The sequence below is a fragment of the Panthera onca genome, chromosome C2 (assembly GCF_046562875.1).
Source record: "Panthera onca isolate mPanOnc1 chromosome C2, mPanOnc1 haplotype 2, whole genome shotgun sequence".
In the NCBI taxonomy this organism is placed as follows: Eukaryota; Metazoa; Chordata; class Mammalia; order Carnivora; family Felidae; genus Panthera; species Panthera onca.
The window spans coordinates 75,148,326-75,164,281 of NC_138347.1; the positions used below are offsets into that span (position 1 = coordinate 75,148,326).

Sequence of the window (15,956 nt, forward strand, 5' to 3'; positions counted from 1 at the left end):
AAAATGAGTTCTCATTCTGTGGGACAGCAGGCTTCTCATATTTTTTGTTTTTCTCAAGATAACTTCTAAGATGGTTAACTTTTATGACTTACGATAAAAATGAAAAAATAACACAATAACCTCTTATACACTCTGTATTATGTTATAACTTGAGGTCTGTTTGAGGCTCAGTCTAACTCATGAAATAAAATGGCAGTCCAAAATGTTTCCAAAGAGACATATCTTCTATAATCTGCATTGTAGTGAAATACTTGTAGATGAAAGAGGCCACAGTGAATAGGGCCACAGTACATAGCTGATTGTCTTATTTATTTATTTAAAAAAATTTTTTTGATGTTTATTTATTTTTGAAGGAGAGGGAGACAGAGCATGAGGGAGGAGGGGCAGAGAAAGACAGAGACACAGAATCTGAAGCAAGCTCCAGGCTTCGAGCTCTCAGCACAGAGCTCAAACCCATAAACCACGAGATCATGACCTGAGCCAAAGTAGGAGGCTTAACTGACTAAGCCACCCAGATGCCCCCATAGCTATTTGTTAAGTAAATAATTCATAAAGGTGGTAAAGGGAGGCATCTATACCATGCCCTGCCCTACATTGTAAGGAGAGTTACACAAAGAAGGAATTATTATTTCTAATCACTGAAGCTCAGATAAGGTAACTGATTTGTCCATAATAGATGTCAGAGCTGGAACTTGAATCCAGATCTGTCCAGGTGTAAGACTGTGGCCCACATTCCAATTTATTGACCTGTATTCGGGACTATGCAGTCATATGGCAGGGCACACCAAAGCCACATCTTTCTATAGGGTAATTCCATGGGGTGTGGTAGGGAGTGGACTGCAGAATTTGAATGATTTTAAATTTAATTTATATATGAGATTCAAAAGGAATTTCACCCTCGAGGCGGACTACTTCAAGCTATGTTTCCAGATTCTTAAAACTGGGAACTCTCTCTTTTCCCAGAAGAGCTCCTTGAGTGGAAAAGCTTGAGAGGCTGAGACCTATCTCATGAAACCACATTGGATTTGTTCGTACAGGCCTCAAGTTTTTGTCAAGCTGGATCTAAGCAGCTAATGTGGTAGCTTCTCTGTAGGGTCTATGGAGGACCATAGCCAACCTCTGGTTGTAAAGAATAACTCTCTTATTTTGCAGGAGGCCATTATTGAAAACCGAGCCCTGTGGACAACATTCAAAAGGTGTTTTGGCTATCAATCAAAAAGCCAGTATCGGATATGGCAGAGGGCCTTGGCAGATGACCCCAGCTGGCCCCCGCTAAACCAAACGTCCTACTCTGACATGCCAGAGTGTGGCAGCGGGGTGTCTTACAGCAATCCGGTGTTTGAGAGCAATGAGGAACAACTCTGAAGCCAAAGTGATCTCTAAGGTGATAAAGCATAGAAACAATGACAAAAGGGACCAGTTTCAGTAATTTTCAAACAATGGGACTCTTACAAAATCAGCTGAAGTTTTTGGAATAAAAAAACCTATCCAATCACGGTCGCGAATTCAAGTTTACCTGATAAAATACTTTCTACAGAGCAGAACACTGCCCCCAGAAGAGTGCCTTCCTCTTGATTCTGAAAGTATTGATGGTGTTGGTGAATCAAGAGTGAGCTAACGATGGCAATCAGCCCAGAGACTGGGAGGCTAAAGGACAAGGAGAATATATACTCTCTTTTCTTAGGTAACATTTTTTAAATGAATTGAAAGTAGCACTATGTGTAGCCATAGAATTGTAACATGTGAAGGATCACCTTTGAATTCTTATTTTATTGATGGAAAAACAAGTGCATGAGAGCCATTATACCAGTCTTCACTGTCTGGTTTCCTTTCCTGCATAGTACTTTCAGAGTTGAGACATTTTCTTCTGCTTCTGGCCTTCCCCTACATATTTGGAAGGATGGGCTAAGCTCATGCTTCAGTAACAAACAAGTCCCTTGTCTCAGTGGCTTAACACACAAGAGCTTCTTTCGTGGTCCAGGTGACTCTGTAGACTAGCTCTCCTCAGTGGTGACTGCTTCAATCTGTCGGCTCCACCGGCTGAAAACAAGTACTCCACGTTCACTATGATGGGAAAGGAAGAGACTGGAGAAGGCACAAAGGCTTTTCACTGCCTCACCCAAAAAGTGGAACGCCTCTCTTCCACTACTCATATCTCATTAATCAAGGGTTTGGCAAAGGAGCTGGGAAGTACAGTCTCCTGTGTTTAGGGCTGGTTTCATGGGCACATGACCTGTGCAGTCACCTGGGGCCCCATGCTTAGAAGGGCCCCACATTTGGTTTAATGCTTTGCTGCTGCCATCTCGAAATTCTTAATTTTTGATGCTCTTTGATACATGCTACTTTAGTTTCTCTCCCAGGAACCCGAGCTGGACCAACTACATAATTTGTGGGGCTGAGTACAAAATGGAAATTATTTTTGAGAAAAATTAGTCTTGTACCACAACATTATATGTTATCAATTGATGTAAGTGCTTATGCAATCTACACATTTCTTAAATTTGAAAAGGCTTCAATTTTCAGGAAACAGAAATTGCCCTTATTTTATCACTATTACAATTTTGTTATCTTGGATTCATTTAGCATAGAAAACATCCAGATTTCTGTTAGCTCAGCAAACAACTATGAGTTTTAGGAAAACATCCACAGATAGTATTTTAAAGCAAAAGCAAAATTTTCATTACAAACCTCAAATCCTAGGTGAAGGTTCTGGATGGGGGAGTGTCCCAAGCTGGCTTTTCTCCTTATCAATAGCCTCTGCAAGCATTCCCTTCCCTGGCTGAATTCCGGAGCATGGCTGGAGGCTCTGTGGCTGCAGATAATTCTGGAAACACAGTGTTTCTCAGCCATGAAAGTATCTTGTTGCTTCTGGTTTTAAAATAGGGTGTGAAGAATCATGTAAATAGGCTGCAGAATCATTGTCTTCCTTGGTACAGAAAGAAATGTTTCCTTTTACAAAGTTAGCCACAGCAGAGATATGGTAGCTCTGAATGTCTTTTTCTAAAACTCGTAGTTTTCTCATTTTTCAACATGGCAGGCTGGAGATGGTCTACAACCTAGTCCTGGGCAAGGGCATTCCCACCTAGAAGATCCCCTTACCAGGTGCTGTCACCTCTCTTGTCTCATTTGCATTGCACGATTCACTCAGACTCAGGCAAGGAAGGGCTTATCATCCACTTTTACACGTGAGGAAACTGAGATTCAGAGTAAGGAGAGCAGACCCAGGCCTCAGACACAGATCTCCTGAGCAAACCTTCTGTTGTTTCCAAATACCTCCTAATTACAAAGCTCCAGCAGGGCTGGGTGTTTGGGGTGATCTCACAGTAAAACAAAGAATAGGTTTCTTATTCGCCAGGTGGAAGGAAGCAACCTTTTGCTAATACCAGGGCCTAATGTTCAAATGAATGCCAGGCATCCTGCCAAGCTTGGGCTAGAGGCAGGTTAAAAACAAAACAAAACTAAAACCCATGAGTGTCTGTCTGTCTTTCTGAGACTCTGAGTTGCTCTTACCTTGGTCCTAAGTTCCATCCTCAGTGATTCAACAAGACCGGCAGGAAAACAGAGAGGGAAGACTCCATTTCCTCACCAGCCAAACAACCCTAAAATCTTTGTCAAAAGAGACTTATTCTGAAGACTGTACTTGAAGTTAACTGTAACTGAGAGGTAGTGAGAAAATGCTTTACTTGAAAAAATGGGGTTGGGGGTATTGTCAAGGGATGTGAGAGTTGTTTTCAAATACTTGAAGGGTTCCTGTGGGAGAGAAGGCTTCCACCTGTGCCTGGTGGCACGCTCAGTGTGTAAAGGGCACAGTGGATATGGCTTCAGGCTGACACGAAGACCACTGCCCCAACAGCTCAAAAAGCAGTGGAAGCTGGTGACCCATGAGGTGTGTGCCCCATGACATTGGCAGTACAAGGGGATGGATATTCAGAGACCAATTAGAGGTGGAAGTCAACTATCCGATGGAATTCAATTACCTACCAGATCCTTTTCAGACTTGATATGCACATGTCTCAATCTTATGCTGTGATGTGAACCATTTACTGTCACTGCCCACATAGAATATCAGGCTGCCTATTGTGGGGAGACGGGCTGGGGAGGACAGATTTATAGCCCTGTGAGGTCCCACAGTCAAATGGGCTTGACTGCTCTGTACCTTGGAAGGTGGCTTTGGTTGGGGATAAGATTCTAGAAAACAGGTACCCACTGATGGGTCCTGACCACCAAACTGACAGCTGGGACATACTTCTGATGTGTGTGTTTTCATAGAAAGAGCTGCTTGAAAAAAATCAGTAAAGAAAATGTGGGAGAATGTGCCAAACCTGAGGTCAGAGTACCTGCGCCTGATACGCTTGTCTGACCAGGACTTGGAGGAGAAAAGAACACAGTCATCTGATCCACATCATTTAAAAGGTCCCTTGTATGTTCGCTCCAAGGTACGCAGCTCTGACCCACAGAGAGGAACTCTGGCTCTGGGTTCTTCTCACGAAACATGTAATGATCTGCGAATGGAAATATGTCTGTGCCATCTGCACCCTCTGAGCTCATAGAAGGGTGCGTGTGCACACTTGCAGATGCAATGACTAGAAAAGCAAGTATTTATTCAGAGTCCTGTATTTAGTTTATGCTGTAATAAGTCATTCTGTGCAAAAGAGGCAAGCATAATCTGTAATTCTGGTGTTATAAAATCAACCTTTTTCCCTTTCTGCAGTGGGGTATTTCACTGTGGCTAATACTCCAGGAATGTGGAATCAAAATCACATCTTTACAAAGTTTTAGACATTTCCTAATGCTGTAGACACCATTATTCCCCACTTGGTAACAGGGCACTACCGTCTACAAAAACTTTTGCACTCATTCTCTTGTTTAAGCCTCATGACAATCTAAAGAGGAAGGCAGGGCAAGAATTACTATCCTCCTTCTTTTGATGAGGTACCAGACCCTCCAAAAGTCTCAGTAACTTGTACAAGGGCATGTAGGAGCTGGAGCTGCGTTCAGATGCAGGACTTCTGCCAATGAGTTCTCTGCTCTGTCACTCTCCCATGTTTCTCCTGGATGAAATGTTTGTAGCATTGAAGAACAAGAAGGCAATCAAAGCAAGGTAACCATCCAGTGGACTGCCATGACAAGTGTAATTGCTTCCAAAAAGAGATTTTAGTTCTCTTGAATTTGATCATCAGTCACAGAAAGGTCAACTCCCATCGCTGAGGAGTAAAATCCAATAACCAGAGCCCTACAGCCTATTTTGTGGGAGCAGATATAGCTCTGGTTTGTGATTTCGGTCTCCAGAAGCAGAAACCTATATCTTTGCTTGAATTTTGCTCGGCCTCCACTTTGTCCAGCATTTTCGAGTCATATGGACTCTGTCTTGGCTTTAGGCTAACCTCCCTTACGCCAGTCAGTAGCTCATTATTGCCAGCACTCGGTAACTCACTCACTCCAGGCATACAGGGACTTACTTTCCCAACCCGATACATTTGCTCATGCTGTTTTCTCTTTGGGGGCATTGATAATTCTTACTCTCATCCCCATACACCCAAATCCCACCCATTCTCAAGACCCAGTTAGAATGCCACCTGATCTGCAAGCCAGAAGGGAGATCTCTTCTGTCTACACACTGCTCGCACTCCACAAATATTTCCTTTGTGTGGCAGGCACCTCTTTTGATCATGCATTATGGTCCTGTGCCATTTTGAATTCCTCCAACTCCCACCCAACTCCACTTTAACTAGAGTGCACATTCTCTGAGGGTAGGGACCAAGCCTGATACTTCTCATCTGCCCACTCGGCACCCAGCACAGGGCAGTGGTTGGGGCTCGGCAAGCAGCTGTGGCATGATTGAATAAAAAATATAATCACTAGGACATTTTGTTGATTTATTTTTCCTCCTTTGTCTGTGAACATCTGCTTTCCATGCAGTACAAAGAAGCTGAACTAAAACAATAGGACTATGAATAAAAACACAAAGTGCAAAGTATAGTGATTCCAACATGGAAGCTTCATCAGTCCAGCTGCCCATTTACATGGCAGAGTGCGGAGGTATGCTGTGGAGTTAGATGGGTTAGGCATGTGTTGCAAAGACACTCTCAATGTGTAGGGGACCCAAGGAGTGAATGTGTGTGCAGGGACAAAAGCTCTCTCAGGGATATGCTCAACCCAAGGGGAGGGAAAACTGGGGCAGGGCACTTTGTTTAAAAACCAAGGGACAAGGTTTTGGAGGACAAGGGAAGTTTGAGTACGACTGGGTGTGTATTCTCTCTGTTCTCTGGTTTCACCCTAACTTTCAGAACTTTTGCAAGGACTTGGGAAGCTGTGATGGAGAGAGAGGGAGGGCAGTGAGGGAGAGACAGAAAGAGAGGAAGAGCTAAACCGTCCTGTGTTCTGTGTGTCACAGTGCAATAAAAGGCGGGTGGAGAGAATCCTGACAGTGTCGTGGCTGTGGGAGCACAGATGCATGTTGCTAATGGTGATCGTATCATGCACAGACACATAGGTAACAAGTAACATGGACAGTCTGAACATGTCTCCAAATGGCTAAAGGAGATAGAAAGTGCCTGAAGGGGATGGAGAATGGACAAGTGACACAGAGTGGCCATGCGGTCACAGAAGTCTGGGGACCCTGGCAACCAATCTCAGAGTCAGACAAGGCCCACAGAAGCCTCGGGCAGGAGCAGAGATCATCTCAGAGTGGTGACCTGTGGTACCTAGAGCCAAGCCCGGTGGCAGGAGGGGAGAGCATGCTGTGAGTAGGAGCCCTACAAGCAGCATCACTTGCAGAGGGCTTCTGTGGAAATTCTCAGTGACTCAGGAGGGACTTCAGAGTGGTAGGCCATCTGGGATCCAGGTTGTTCCAGGTTTATGTTAAGCAGAAAACATAACTTATAAAGATAGGAAAGATTCCTCCCCCCTAGGTGAATGCCTATTTAGTGGAAGTCCATACAGGAACATGTAGGAGGGATACTCTGAGAAAGCTCCACAGAGCCCTAAAGCCACTCTGTCCGTGGCCTGCAAACGGACAGAACAAAGCACAAGAGGAGGTGACTGCACAACTGGCTGGATCCTGTGGTCTGAAAGCTGAGCCAATTCTGTCCTCACCTAACCCGAGGCTAGCCTTGAGAATTTGGTGAACTTGATAGTCTTAAGACTCAAGCCACCATCCATGACTAATTGGAAACCGGTTTGATTTGAGGCTAATTTTGTAGGTCTGGATCCTCCCTAAATGGATCCCAGAAACTGATTTGGTCTGGATGCCAAGAGTGGTAGTTGGGAAAGGCCAAATCTTTGTGTATCCACCCACAGCTCTGCCTAGCACAGTGGGGAAAGTTCACAAGTGTCCCAGAGAAGAGTGGGGTGGCTCCAGCCAGCAGGAGTCTGGGCGTGCACCTGGGGCTGGGGTGAGGGCAGAGCTGGCTTTGTTGACACAGCAGTCTTGCCAGCTGAAGTCATTGGCTCTTATTCAGAGCCCCATGTCTGACCCCATTACCAGTAACCACACAGTACTCGGATAGAGAAAACCAACCTCAAATTTCCTTTTGGGCAATGGCATATGTCAGTTAAGAGTACGAGCTTAGGCATCACACCCTTCTGAACTCTAATCCAGACTTTCCTGATTTGCGACTTGAGCAAATTAGTCACTGTGTCTACATCTTGACTATTGGCACGTGAATATTATTTACGCCCTTCTTCATAACTGCAGATGTCAAAGAAAATTAAATGTGGCAATAGTTTCTTTTCCTTCATCTCTAAAACTTTAAGGAGGGTCCTTAAGTCTTGGCCTGGCACATAGTATAGCTCTTCAATGTGTTGTGTGAATCAGTAAAGGAGGATAAGAGAATATGCATAAATGAAGAAGGAACGAACTAACGAACACACAATTCTAGGACTTGAGTGTAATTCTAGTTTAATTAAAACGTAATTATCCATAATTGACTAATTATTTAAAATTATTCTTTTTTATGTAGTCTGCTGATTCTTATTTATTTATTTATTTGTTGTTATTTTTTAGGTATCTATTTATTTTTGAGAGGGAGAGAGAGAACATGAGCAGGGGAGGGGCAGAGAGAAAGAGAGAGGGAGAGAGAGAATCCCAAGCTAGGTCCACACTGTCAGTACAGAGCCAACTCCAGGGCTGGATCCCATGAGATCATGATCTGAACTAAAGGTGCTTGACCTAAGAAGCTGAGCTACCCAGGTGCCCCTGATTGTTATGTAAAATGAGGTAGAGAATGACCTACTTCCAGCCTTGGTTTATAGAATCAGTAACTTGCAATTCAAAAGAGTCAACTTTATTTTTAGACCTCGTTTTGTGGCCTTGTCATCCCAGCATATGACTATGGTGAAGGCTTTTTACAGTTGGTCCTTGAAGTCTACTGGATCTTGAAATGAGATGCAAAGACCTGCGCAAGGGAGTCCAAGTTGGGGCATATTTATAGGTAGTGTTTAGTTGGCCTCTTGGCCATCCCATTATTAGACATTATTAACATTAGAGTGTTAGCTCACTCTATCCAAGAAATAGTTCCCAGCAATTTATAGGCTTCCTGTGGAACCTTGTCCCCAAACTTGAGCCATCGTGAAAATCCCCAAGTTGCTTATTAGGAATAAAGTCCTGGGCCCAACCTCACGCGTACTCACTCAGAATCTCTGAGATGAGTCCAGAGGAGTTGTATCTTTAGCAAGCTCTCCAGGTGATTCTGATGATGAATCAGGTGTTGGAACTGTGATCCTAAAAGAATAACTTAGATTGTCCCTAAATGTGCTATCTTGCCCTTGTCCCCATAGAGATAAATCTACAATTTTTTCCTGACAACTCCAGCAGTGGGGAGAGAACTTTTTTTTTTTTTTTGGTGTAATTCCTTTGGAAATACTGTGTTTATCACCCTGCATTCTGTACTCCATGTTATAAAAGACCCTGGTGGGAAGAAACCCCACTGACCGACTTCTCTCCCTTGAGGTGAGTCCAGTTATCCCTGCTCTTTGTTAAAACTCTAAGTCCTCTGTTCTTTTCTTTTTTAATTTTTTTAATGTTTATTTATTTTTGACAGAGAGAGACACACACACACACACACACACAGCATGAGTGGGGGAGAGGCAGAGAGAGAGGGAGACACAGACTCCGAAGCAGGCTCCAGGCTCTGAGCTGTCAGCACAGAGTCCGACATGGGGCTCGAACTCACAGACTGCGAGATCATGACCTGAGCAGAAATCGGACATTCAGCCAACTGAGCCACCCAGGTGCCCTTGATTTTTTTCATTTTTTAATGTTTGTTTATCTTTGAGAGAGAGAGAGAGAGAGCGAGCAGGAGTGCGGGAGGGACAGCGAGAGAGGGAGACACAGAATCTGAAGCAGTCTCCAGGCTCTAAGCTGTCAGCACAGAGCCTGACTCAGGGCTTGAATCCACGAACTGGGAGATCATGACCTGAGCTGAAGTGGGACGCTTTACCGACTGAGCCACCCAGGCTCCCCCATTCCCTATGTTTGTAATCATCTGGCCTCATCCAGGCTGTTTTCTTCCCAAGGAAGCCTCCTGGATTGACAAATATAATTGAAACCCTGATCTTTGAGTGGAGACAACATCATTTTCAGAAATTCTATTGCCCTTCTGTTCAGCATCCATCACTGGTCTCAGTGGTCATCAGCATTGTCAGTAGCATGAGGGAGGCAGGAGTGGGGGTTTAGTGTTCACCATGGTAGTGATCTGACAGCACCGGGGCATTTTTGGCCACTAGTCAGATTCCAGTTGGTGACTTACCTGACAAATACAGTTAACACTTGACAATCATTCTCACTGGCATTTACTGTGCTCAGCTGACAAGTCGTGCAAGTGGCAGTCGGTGTAGATTTGTTCTTGTGACCAGTCATCAGGAAAGCCCTCCCGAATATCAAATTACACATTCTGTTCTTACGCAGCTACTAAATACACAGAGTACCCTGGACAATGTGGCATAAGTTTTGGCAAGCTTAAGGTCCTTGACAATAGTCAAACCATTTCCAGCAGCATAAAATAAGTTACGACTTCTCTTGGAAAGTTTTTAAAACCTTAGGCAGAAAAAATGGTAAAACTAAACTCACGTTTTATGGAAACTTTTACAGCAGGGAGAAAAGAAATTGGAGGCCTTGAGGTGAGGTTGCTGGGTAAAAGCCAGGTGAGGGCATGGGAAGGTGAAATCTGCTTATATAGCCGGTGGTTTCCTTCCCCCCAATAGAAATGGGCTGATGGTACCTACGTAGATTCAGGGGATACAAATACCAGGAAGCCTTAGTTCTTTCCTGAAGTTGGGTTCCCAGAAACAGACACCGGGACAGGGATTTATGTGCAAATATTTTATTAAGGAACTATTCCAGGAGAAACTGGTAAAGTAGTGGAAGAAGAGACAAGTAAGAATGTGATTTTTGGCAAAGTGTTAATCTCAACCTGATGCTGCCAGGGAGCTTGGGAGTGCACACTTCACCTCAGTGTCCTAACTCTTGGCGAGGGAGAAAAGGCTCAGACTCAGCCTTCATCATTGGCTCAGGACTGCTTGGGGAGAGTGGGGGTGGGGAGTAAATTCCAGGCACTTTGGGGTCTTTGCTGGGACAGGCAAAAGGGCTCAAAGGCAATCCTCTGCAGAGAATGGCCAATGCAGGTCATTAGAAGAACATGCAAACACCTGTTGAGGCTTCAAAGGCATCCACAGGGATTTAAACAGACCACAGATAGTATCTGCTCTAGTTCTGTTTTCCACTCTGCCAATGACCATCCTAAAGGAAAAACTCTGTACACATCTGCCCAATCTGAAACATGGAATATTGTAAAGCAGATTCTCTAGGCAGGGACAGAGTGATTTATTCATTTACACATTATTTATTGAGCACCTACCATATCTGCCACTCCCTGAACTTAATGCTGGGATTTGAAGAACGGTCCTTTCCCTTGAATGTGGTAAGAGTTTTGTTACTGACTTATGTATAAAATGCTATGGGAATGGACCCCAGAGCAAAGTTGGTGAACCCACGGGCCACGAGGGCTACCAAACCTGGACGTATAAACCATTAGGAAAATATAATCGACTCCATAACAGATTAAGTCAATTAATACTTATTCAATTACTGAAGATACAATACTTTTAAAATCACAGCATAAGCAAGTGCATGAGCAAAAATAACTTTCAATGCTCCACACCAAATTATGGTATCTGCAATGCATCTGAAGCTAATTTTTTAACTCTTTTTAATGTTTATTATTGACAGAGAGAGAGAGAGACAGAGCATGAGTGGGGGGAGGGGAAGAGACAGAGGGAGACACAGAATTCAAAGCAGGCTCCAGGCTCTGAGCTGTCAGCACAGAGCCTGATGCGGGGCTCGAACTCACAGAGTGAGAGATCATGACCTGAGCCAAAGTCGCACGCTCAACCGACTGAGCCACCTAGGCGTCCCAACTAATTTTATAATCAAAACCAAGAAGATCCTAAGGTTTGATGCAGGCTCTCATACTTGACCCCCATGAGGGCCATGGAAGAGCTGGCCCAGCTACCTAACTTGTGTCTCTGTCCCCTACAGAGGGCAGCTGAATGGGCAGCCAGGCCTGGAACAAGAGCAGAAATGAGAACCTCATGAATCAAAGTCAGTTGTAAGTGGGGGAGGTGGAATACCTTTTCCCCCTTGCTTCACATTCTCTAATCAGAAATCCTTGAGCTGCCTTGTTTTCTACTATAATTTCAGATATTCTAACAATCAGTGACTTTCAAACATAACTTCTGGCAACAGATTCTGAATCATCCAGTTTCTACAGGAGGAAGACATCTCAAAGGATCTAGCTGAGCAGTGAATGGTTAACATATCAATGACTAGTTGGAACTGAGCTTGTGGATGAAAGATGAACTTGTCAAAGCCCTTTTGTGACATGGGTCACAAGAGCAGCTGGAGGAAAGCAGAAAATACAGATTTAGATTCTGGAACTTGACTCCAGTAGTCTGAGCTCAAGGGCAGGGTTTGAGGCTCATTCAGCTCTAGATTCTCATTTTAGGGCCTAGAACAGTGCATTGCATAAGGCAGCTTTTCACCTGTGTGGGCAGAATGGAATGGAGCTGAACAGGTCGGTGAGTCATTGTACACCTCTAAGGGATGCTTTTTTGCCAACCACATAAAATCTAATTCCTTAGCTCGATCAGATTTCCATCCACTGGCTTCAACTTGGTTATCTAGTTTTTTTCTTCCAAGGCTCTTCAAAAAGAATAAAGCAAGGTACATGTTGTGAGCTGAAATATTTTTGTATAATAAGTGCAAATTTTAGTTGATACTTGAAATATAGTGCTGACTTTGAATAATATCTTTAAAATTTAAGTTTTGTGGGTTTGTTTAAGGTTATTTATTTTGAGAGAGAGAGAGAGAGAGAAGAGAATGAGTGGGAAGGGGCAGAGAGAGAGAGGGGGAAAAAAAAGAGAATCCCAGTCTGCAGGCTGTCAGCACAGAGCCTGATGTAGGGATCGAACTCATGAACCAACAGACCATGACCTGAGCCAAAACCAAGAGTTGAACAGTTAACCAAATTGCGTTCTGAGTCAGGGACTATGGGAGGAAATGAGATACTCTCTTAGTTCTATACTTCCTCTGGCTTTACTCTGAACAGTAAGTCCTTGTAAGGTCTAAGACTAGGCCTTTGAGGGGAATCATTTCTTCAGGACTGTGTGTGAGGTGAGCCTTTCCCTCCCTTTCCTTTTGCATTTCCTCATCCTGCTCCTCCCTCCTCTCCTGTCTCTGGAAGCCTTACCTTATGGCATATGGTGGTGACAACTTCTTGTCATTAGTAAAGAGTTTTCCTTCGGGGTTCACACGATGAACTGTGTTTTGCTTCCAGCCACAGGGGATCAAGAATCTGCTGCCTTCAGATAGAAAGGATCCGAGAGTCCTAACGTCCCAATGTCCCAATGTAAGTTATCACCTCCTGAGCACTATGGCTGTGCAGCATGGAGGAAGTCATTCCTACTAATGCTGATGTGCCTTCTCGCACCAGAGATCCTTTCACCCTTGCCCCACTTCCCTGCTACACACATAAACACAACTGGCGACTCTTCCACACGTGGGCCTGCAAGGGGCTGGCTAAGCCACAGGAGTGTGACTGGCTTTATCTGGCTTATGGACATCTGACAGTGGATCCTTTGACCTTTGTCAGTTGCAGATCCTCTGGGAGTTAGTGTTTAAGGCAGATGTGATTATTTTCTCTGCAGAGCATGTCCTCTGGTGGCTGAAGCAACAGCTCAGTACTTACAAAACCTCAAGAGTATCTAATACAAACTTTGACCTGGTGACTCAATTATCTGTATGGTGAGCAGGCCAAATGTCAGCATGCACACCGCTAGGGCTCAGAAGCTCATGAACTGCGGGCCATTTGTGAACAGTTGTAATTATTAGAAGACTTTATGTTGGGGAAGCCTGGGTGGCTCAGTCGGTTAAGCATCCAATACTGGGTTTTGGCTCAGGTCATGATCTCACCGTTCATGAGTTCGAGCCCCACAACGGGCTCTGCACTGACAGTGCAGAGTTTGCTTGAGATTTTCTCTCTCTCTCTCCCTCCACCTCTCCCTGCACTCTCTTCCTCTCTCTCTCTCTCTCAAAATAAGCAAGTAAACATGAAAAACAAAGACTTTATGTTGAATGGAAAGAATGTTCATTAGTAGAAATGTCTCAGGTCTAGCTAGTAAGGAGAACTCTTTAGCCACATACTAAGCAAAAACAAAACAAAACAAAGCAAAAGAACCCACACACGTACACATACACATGCACGGGCACACATGCAATCCACTCAAAGAATGGACCAATCAGTTTGACTTGGTTTATAAGCTCTTCCAAGCCAGGTGCACCCCTGTTTACATCTCCATCGTCATTGTTCTGTGCATCCCTTCTCTGCCTCTCTTCTTAAGTCATTGATTTCTCTTGATACCCCACACAGGATATATTTCTCACCTCTCTTGAATCGTTTCCCACATTCTGTCCTTCTGTTCTCTGGCCTAACAGGTGCTCACCACCCAGCTCTATCCCCCATTCCTTCCACCTGGTTAACTTCCACTCATCTTTGTGATGTCGGCACAGATGCCACTTCCTTCAGGAAGCTGTTATCCCATTCACTCTGAGTTCTAGATCCTTTCTAATTAGGCAGATGCTCACTTGTCTGTTTCTCCCAAGCAACCGTAAACTCCCTCAGGATAGTGAATTTCCTTTTTGCCACTAAATCCCAAAGGCCTAGCACGAATGTCTGGAGTATCTGTTGTTTAACATGCAATTACTGAGTAGGTGTTGAACAGAGTTGTGATGGGTGTTACATTTTTGTGTCTTTGGGCTGTAAGTAGCAGAAACCACAAACGGCAGCAGCTTTATTAAGAACACCTCATTAAGTTTGGAACAAGGTGTCTGGAGCGAGTAGTCCCAGGCTTAGTGCCATGGCTCAGTGGTATCATAAGGATCTAAGCTCTTCTATTCTTTGCTCTGCCATCATTAGCATGGTGATTTTCATTCTCCTTATGATCGAAAGATGGCTGCCATACTCCAAGCATCACAACCTCACCTATCGCTTTCAAAGGAAGGGAGTAAAAGATAGAAAATAAGCTATTTTCTCTTTTTCATCAATAGGTTCATCTTTTCCAGAAGACCTCTGTCCCTAGTTGTCTTTCTTTTGCACGTTACTGTTGAGAACTGGGTCACATGCCCACTCTTAGGTAAATCGTGACTCCTCCTGGTGCTTTCAGCTGAAGTCAGACTGCCCAGACAAAGGAGCTATTCTTTTAGCAGAAATATGAGTGAATAGTGGATGGGTAAGAAGTAAGTGACAGCTGCTCCTCAAGTCTTTGATTACGTTTTACTAAAACCCAGGACAACTTTCTCCAAATCTGAGCTCTACCTCAGATTGGTAACACTTAAAATGCCACATTTGTGATCACATATTTCTCTTTAGTGTGGGCACTTCAGCAGCCTCTCTGGCATGCAAAGCTGTAATTATTTGTTTCCATCAACCACTTCCTCCTGGGCCAGAGAGCACGTTGGATTGTCCTAAACTTCAAGGCAGCACTGGTTCCCTTGAAGGCAACCAATGACTCTCTTAGGCAGAAGAGAGAGTCAAGTGTCATCCTCTGCAGTCTTCACTCCTGGTAAGTTTTCTTCCATAGCCAAAGTGGCAAGGATTTTGCTCAGTGGACTAGATGCAATAAAAAGAAAAAAAAAAGATAAAATTCTTTCTTATGAACAACTTAGAGTGGATCCCAGTGCACCTATTTTTTAATAAAAATATCAAGTTCAGTGGTAATTATACAATTGTGGAAATTTAGATGATATCCCCAATAATCAGCCTTTCTAGCTGCTCCTGCATTATATGCTTATCTGAAAACTTTTACAAACTAAAAAAAGAAAGTGAAAGGAGTCAAATTATTATTAGAAACTTCTTTTTTCTTCATTAGAGTTACAATAATGGTGACGATGATTATCTTTTATTGAGTGTGACAGGTGCTATTGTTGATTTTTTACAAATATCTTAGATCGTCATATCAACTATTTAATTATTTTTGACACTTTATATATTAGAAACCTAAAATTCAGATTTTAAGTGATCTGCTCAAGCTCATCAGTAGAGCAGGTACTAGAGTTCAAGTTTTCCTGATTCCAAAATGATTGCTACATTCTCCATCATGAACCCAACTCCCCTTCCTTAAGATTCTCAATGTCACCCCAACATATCCATATCCCGAAGTTACACAGGGTTTTTATTCATCTCTAACTAGTTAATCTTTTTGCCTTGGGGTTTTAGTGAAGTGGCCATTCTCATTCATTGGCTGAGATACTTACGGGCAGTGCACGAAATTATTAATCTTTCTGGTTCAACAACTTAGGTCTAGAGCCTATCACATCTCACATCAGCAAATAAACACCAGGGAGGGGGGAAAAAAAAGAAACACACTAAGCGGATAGATGAATGGGCCAATCCTGTGGCTGA

The 15,956-nt window shown here is 43.7% G+C and overlaps 1 protein-coding gene across 1 annotated transcript in view; it reads left to right on the forward strand.

The window, feature by feature from the left end:
- Window positions 1-4,704, forward strand: part of LOC132674462 (putative cation-transporting ATPase 13A4) — a 71,466-nt gene extending 66,762 nt beyond the window's left edge. The window contains exon 27 of the mRNA XM_078453123.2: window positions 1,153-4,704. Coding sequence (XP_078309249.1) covers window positions 1,153-1,365 — 213 coding nt within the window. The 3' untranslated portion in view covers window positions 1,366-4,704. The remainder of the gene's footprint in view (window positions 1-1,152) is intronic.
- The last annotated feature ends 11,252 nt before the right edge of the window (window positions 4,705-15,956 follow it).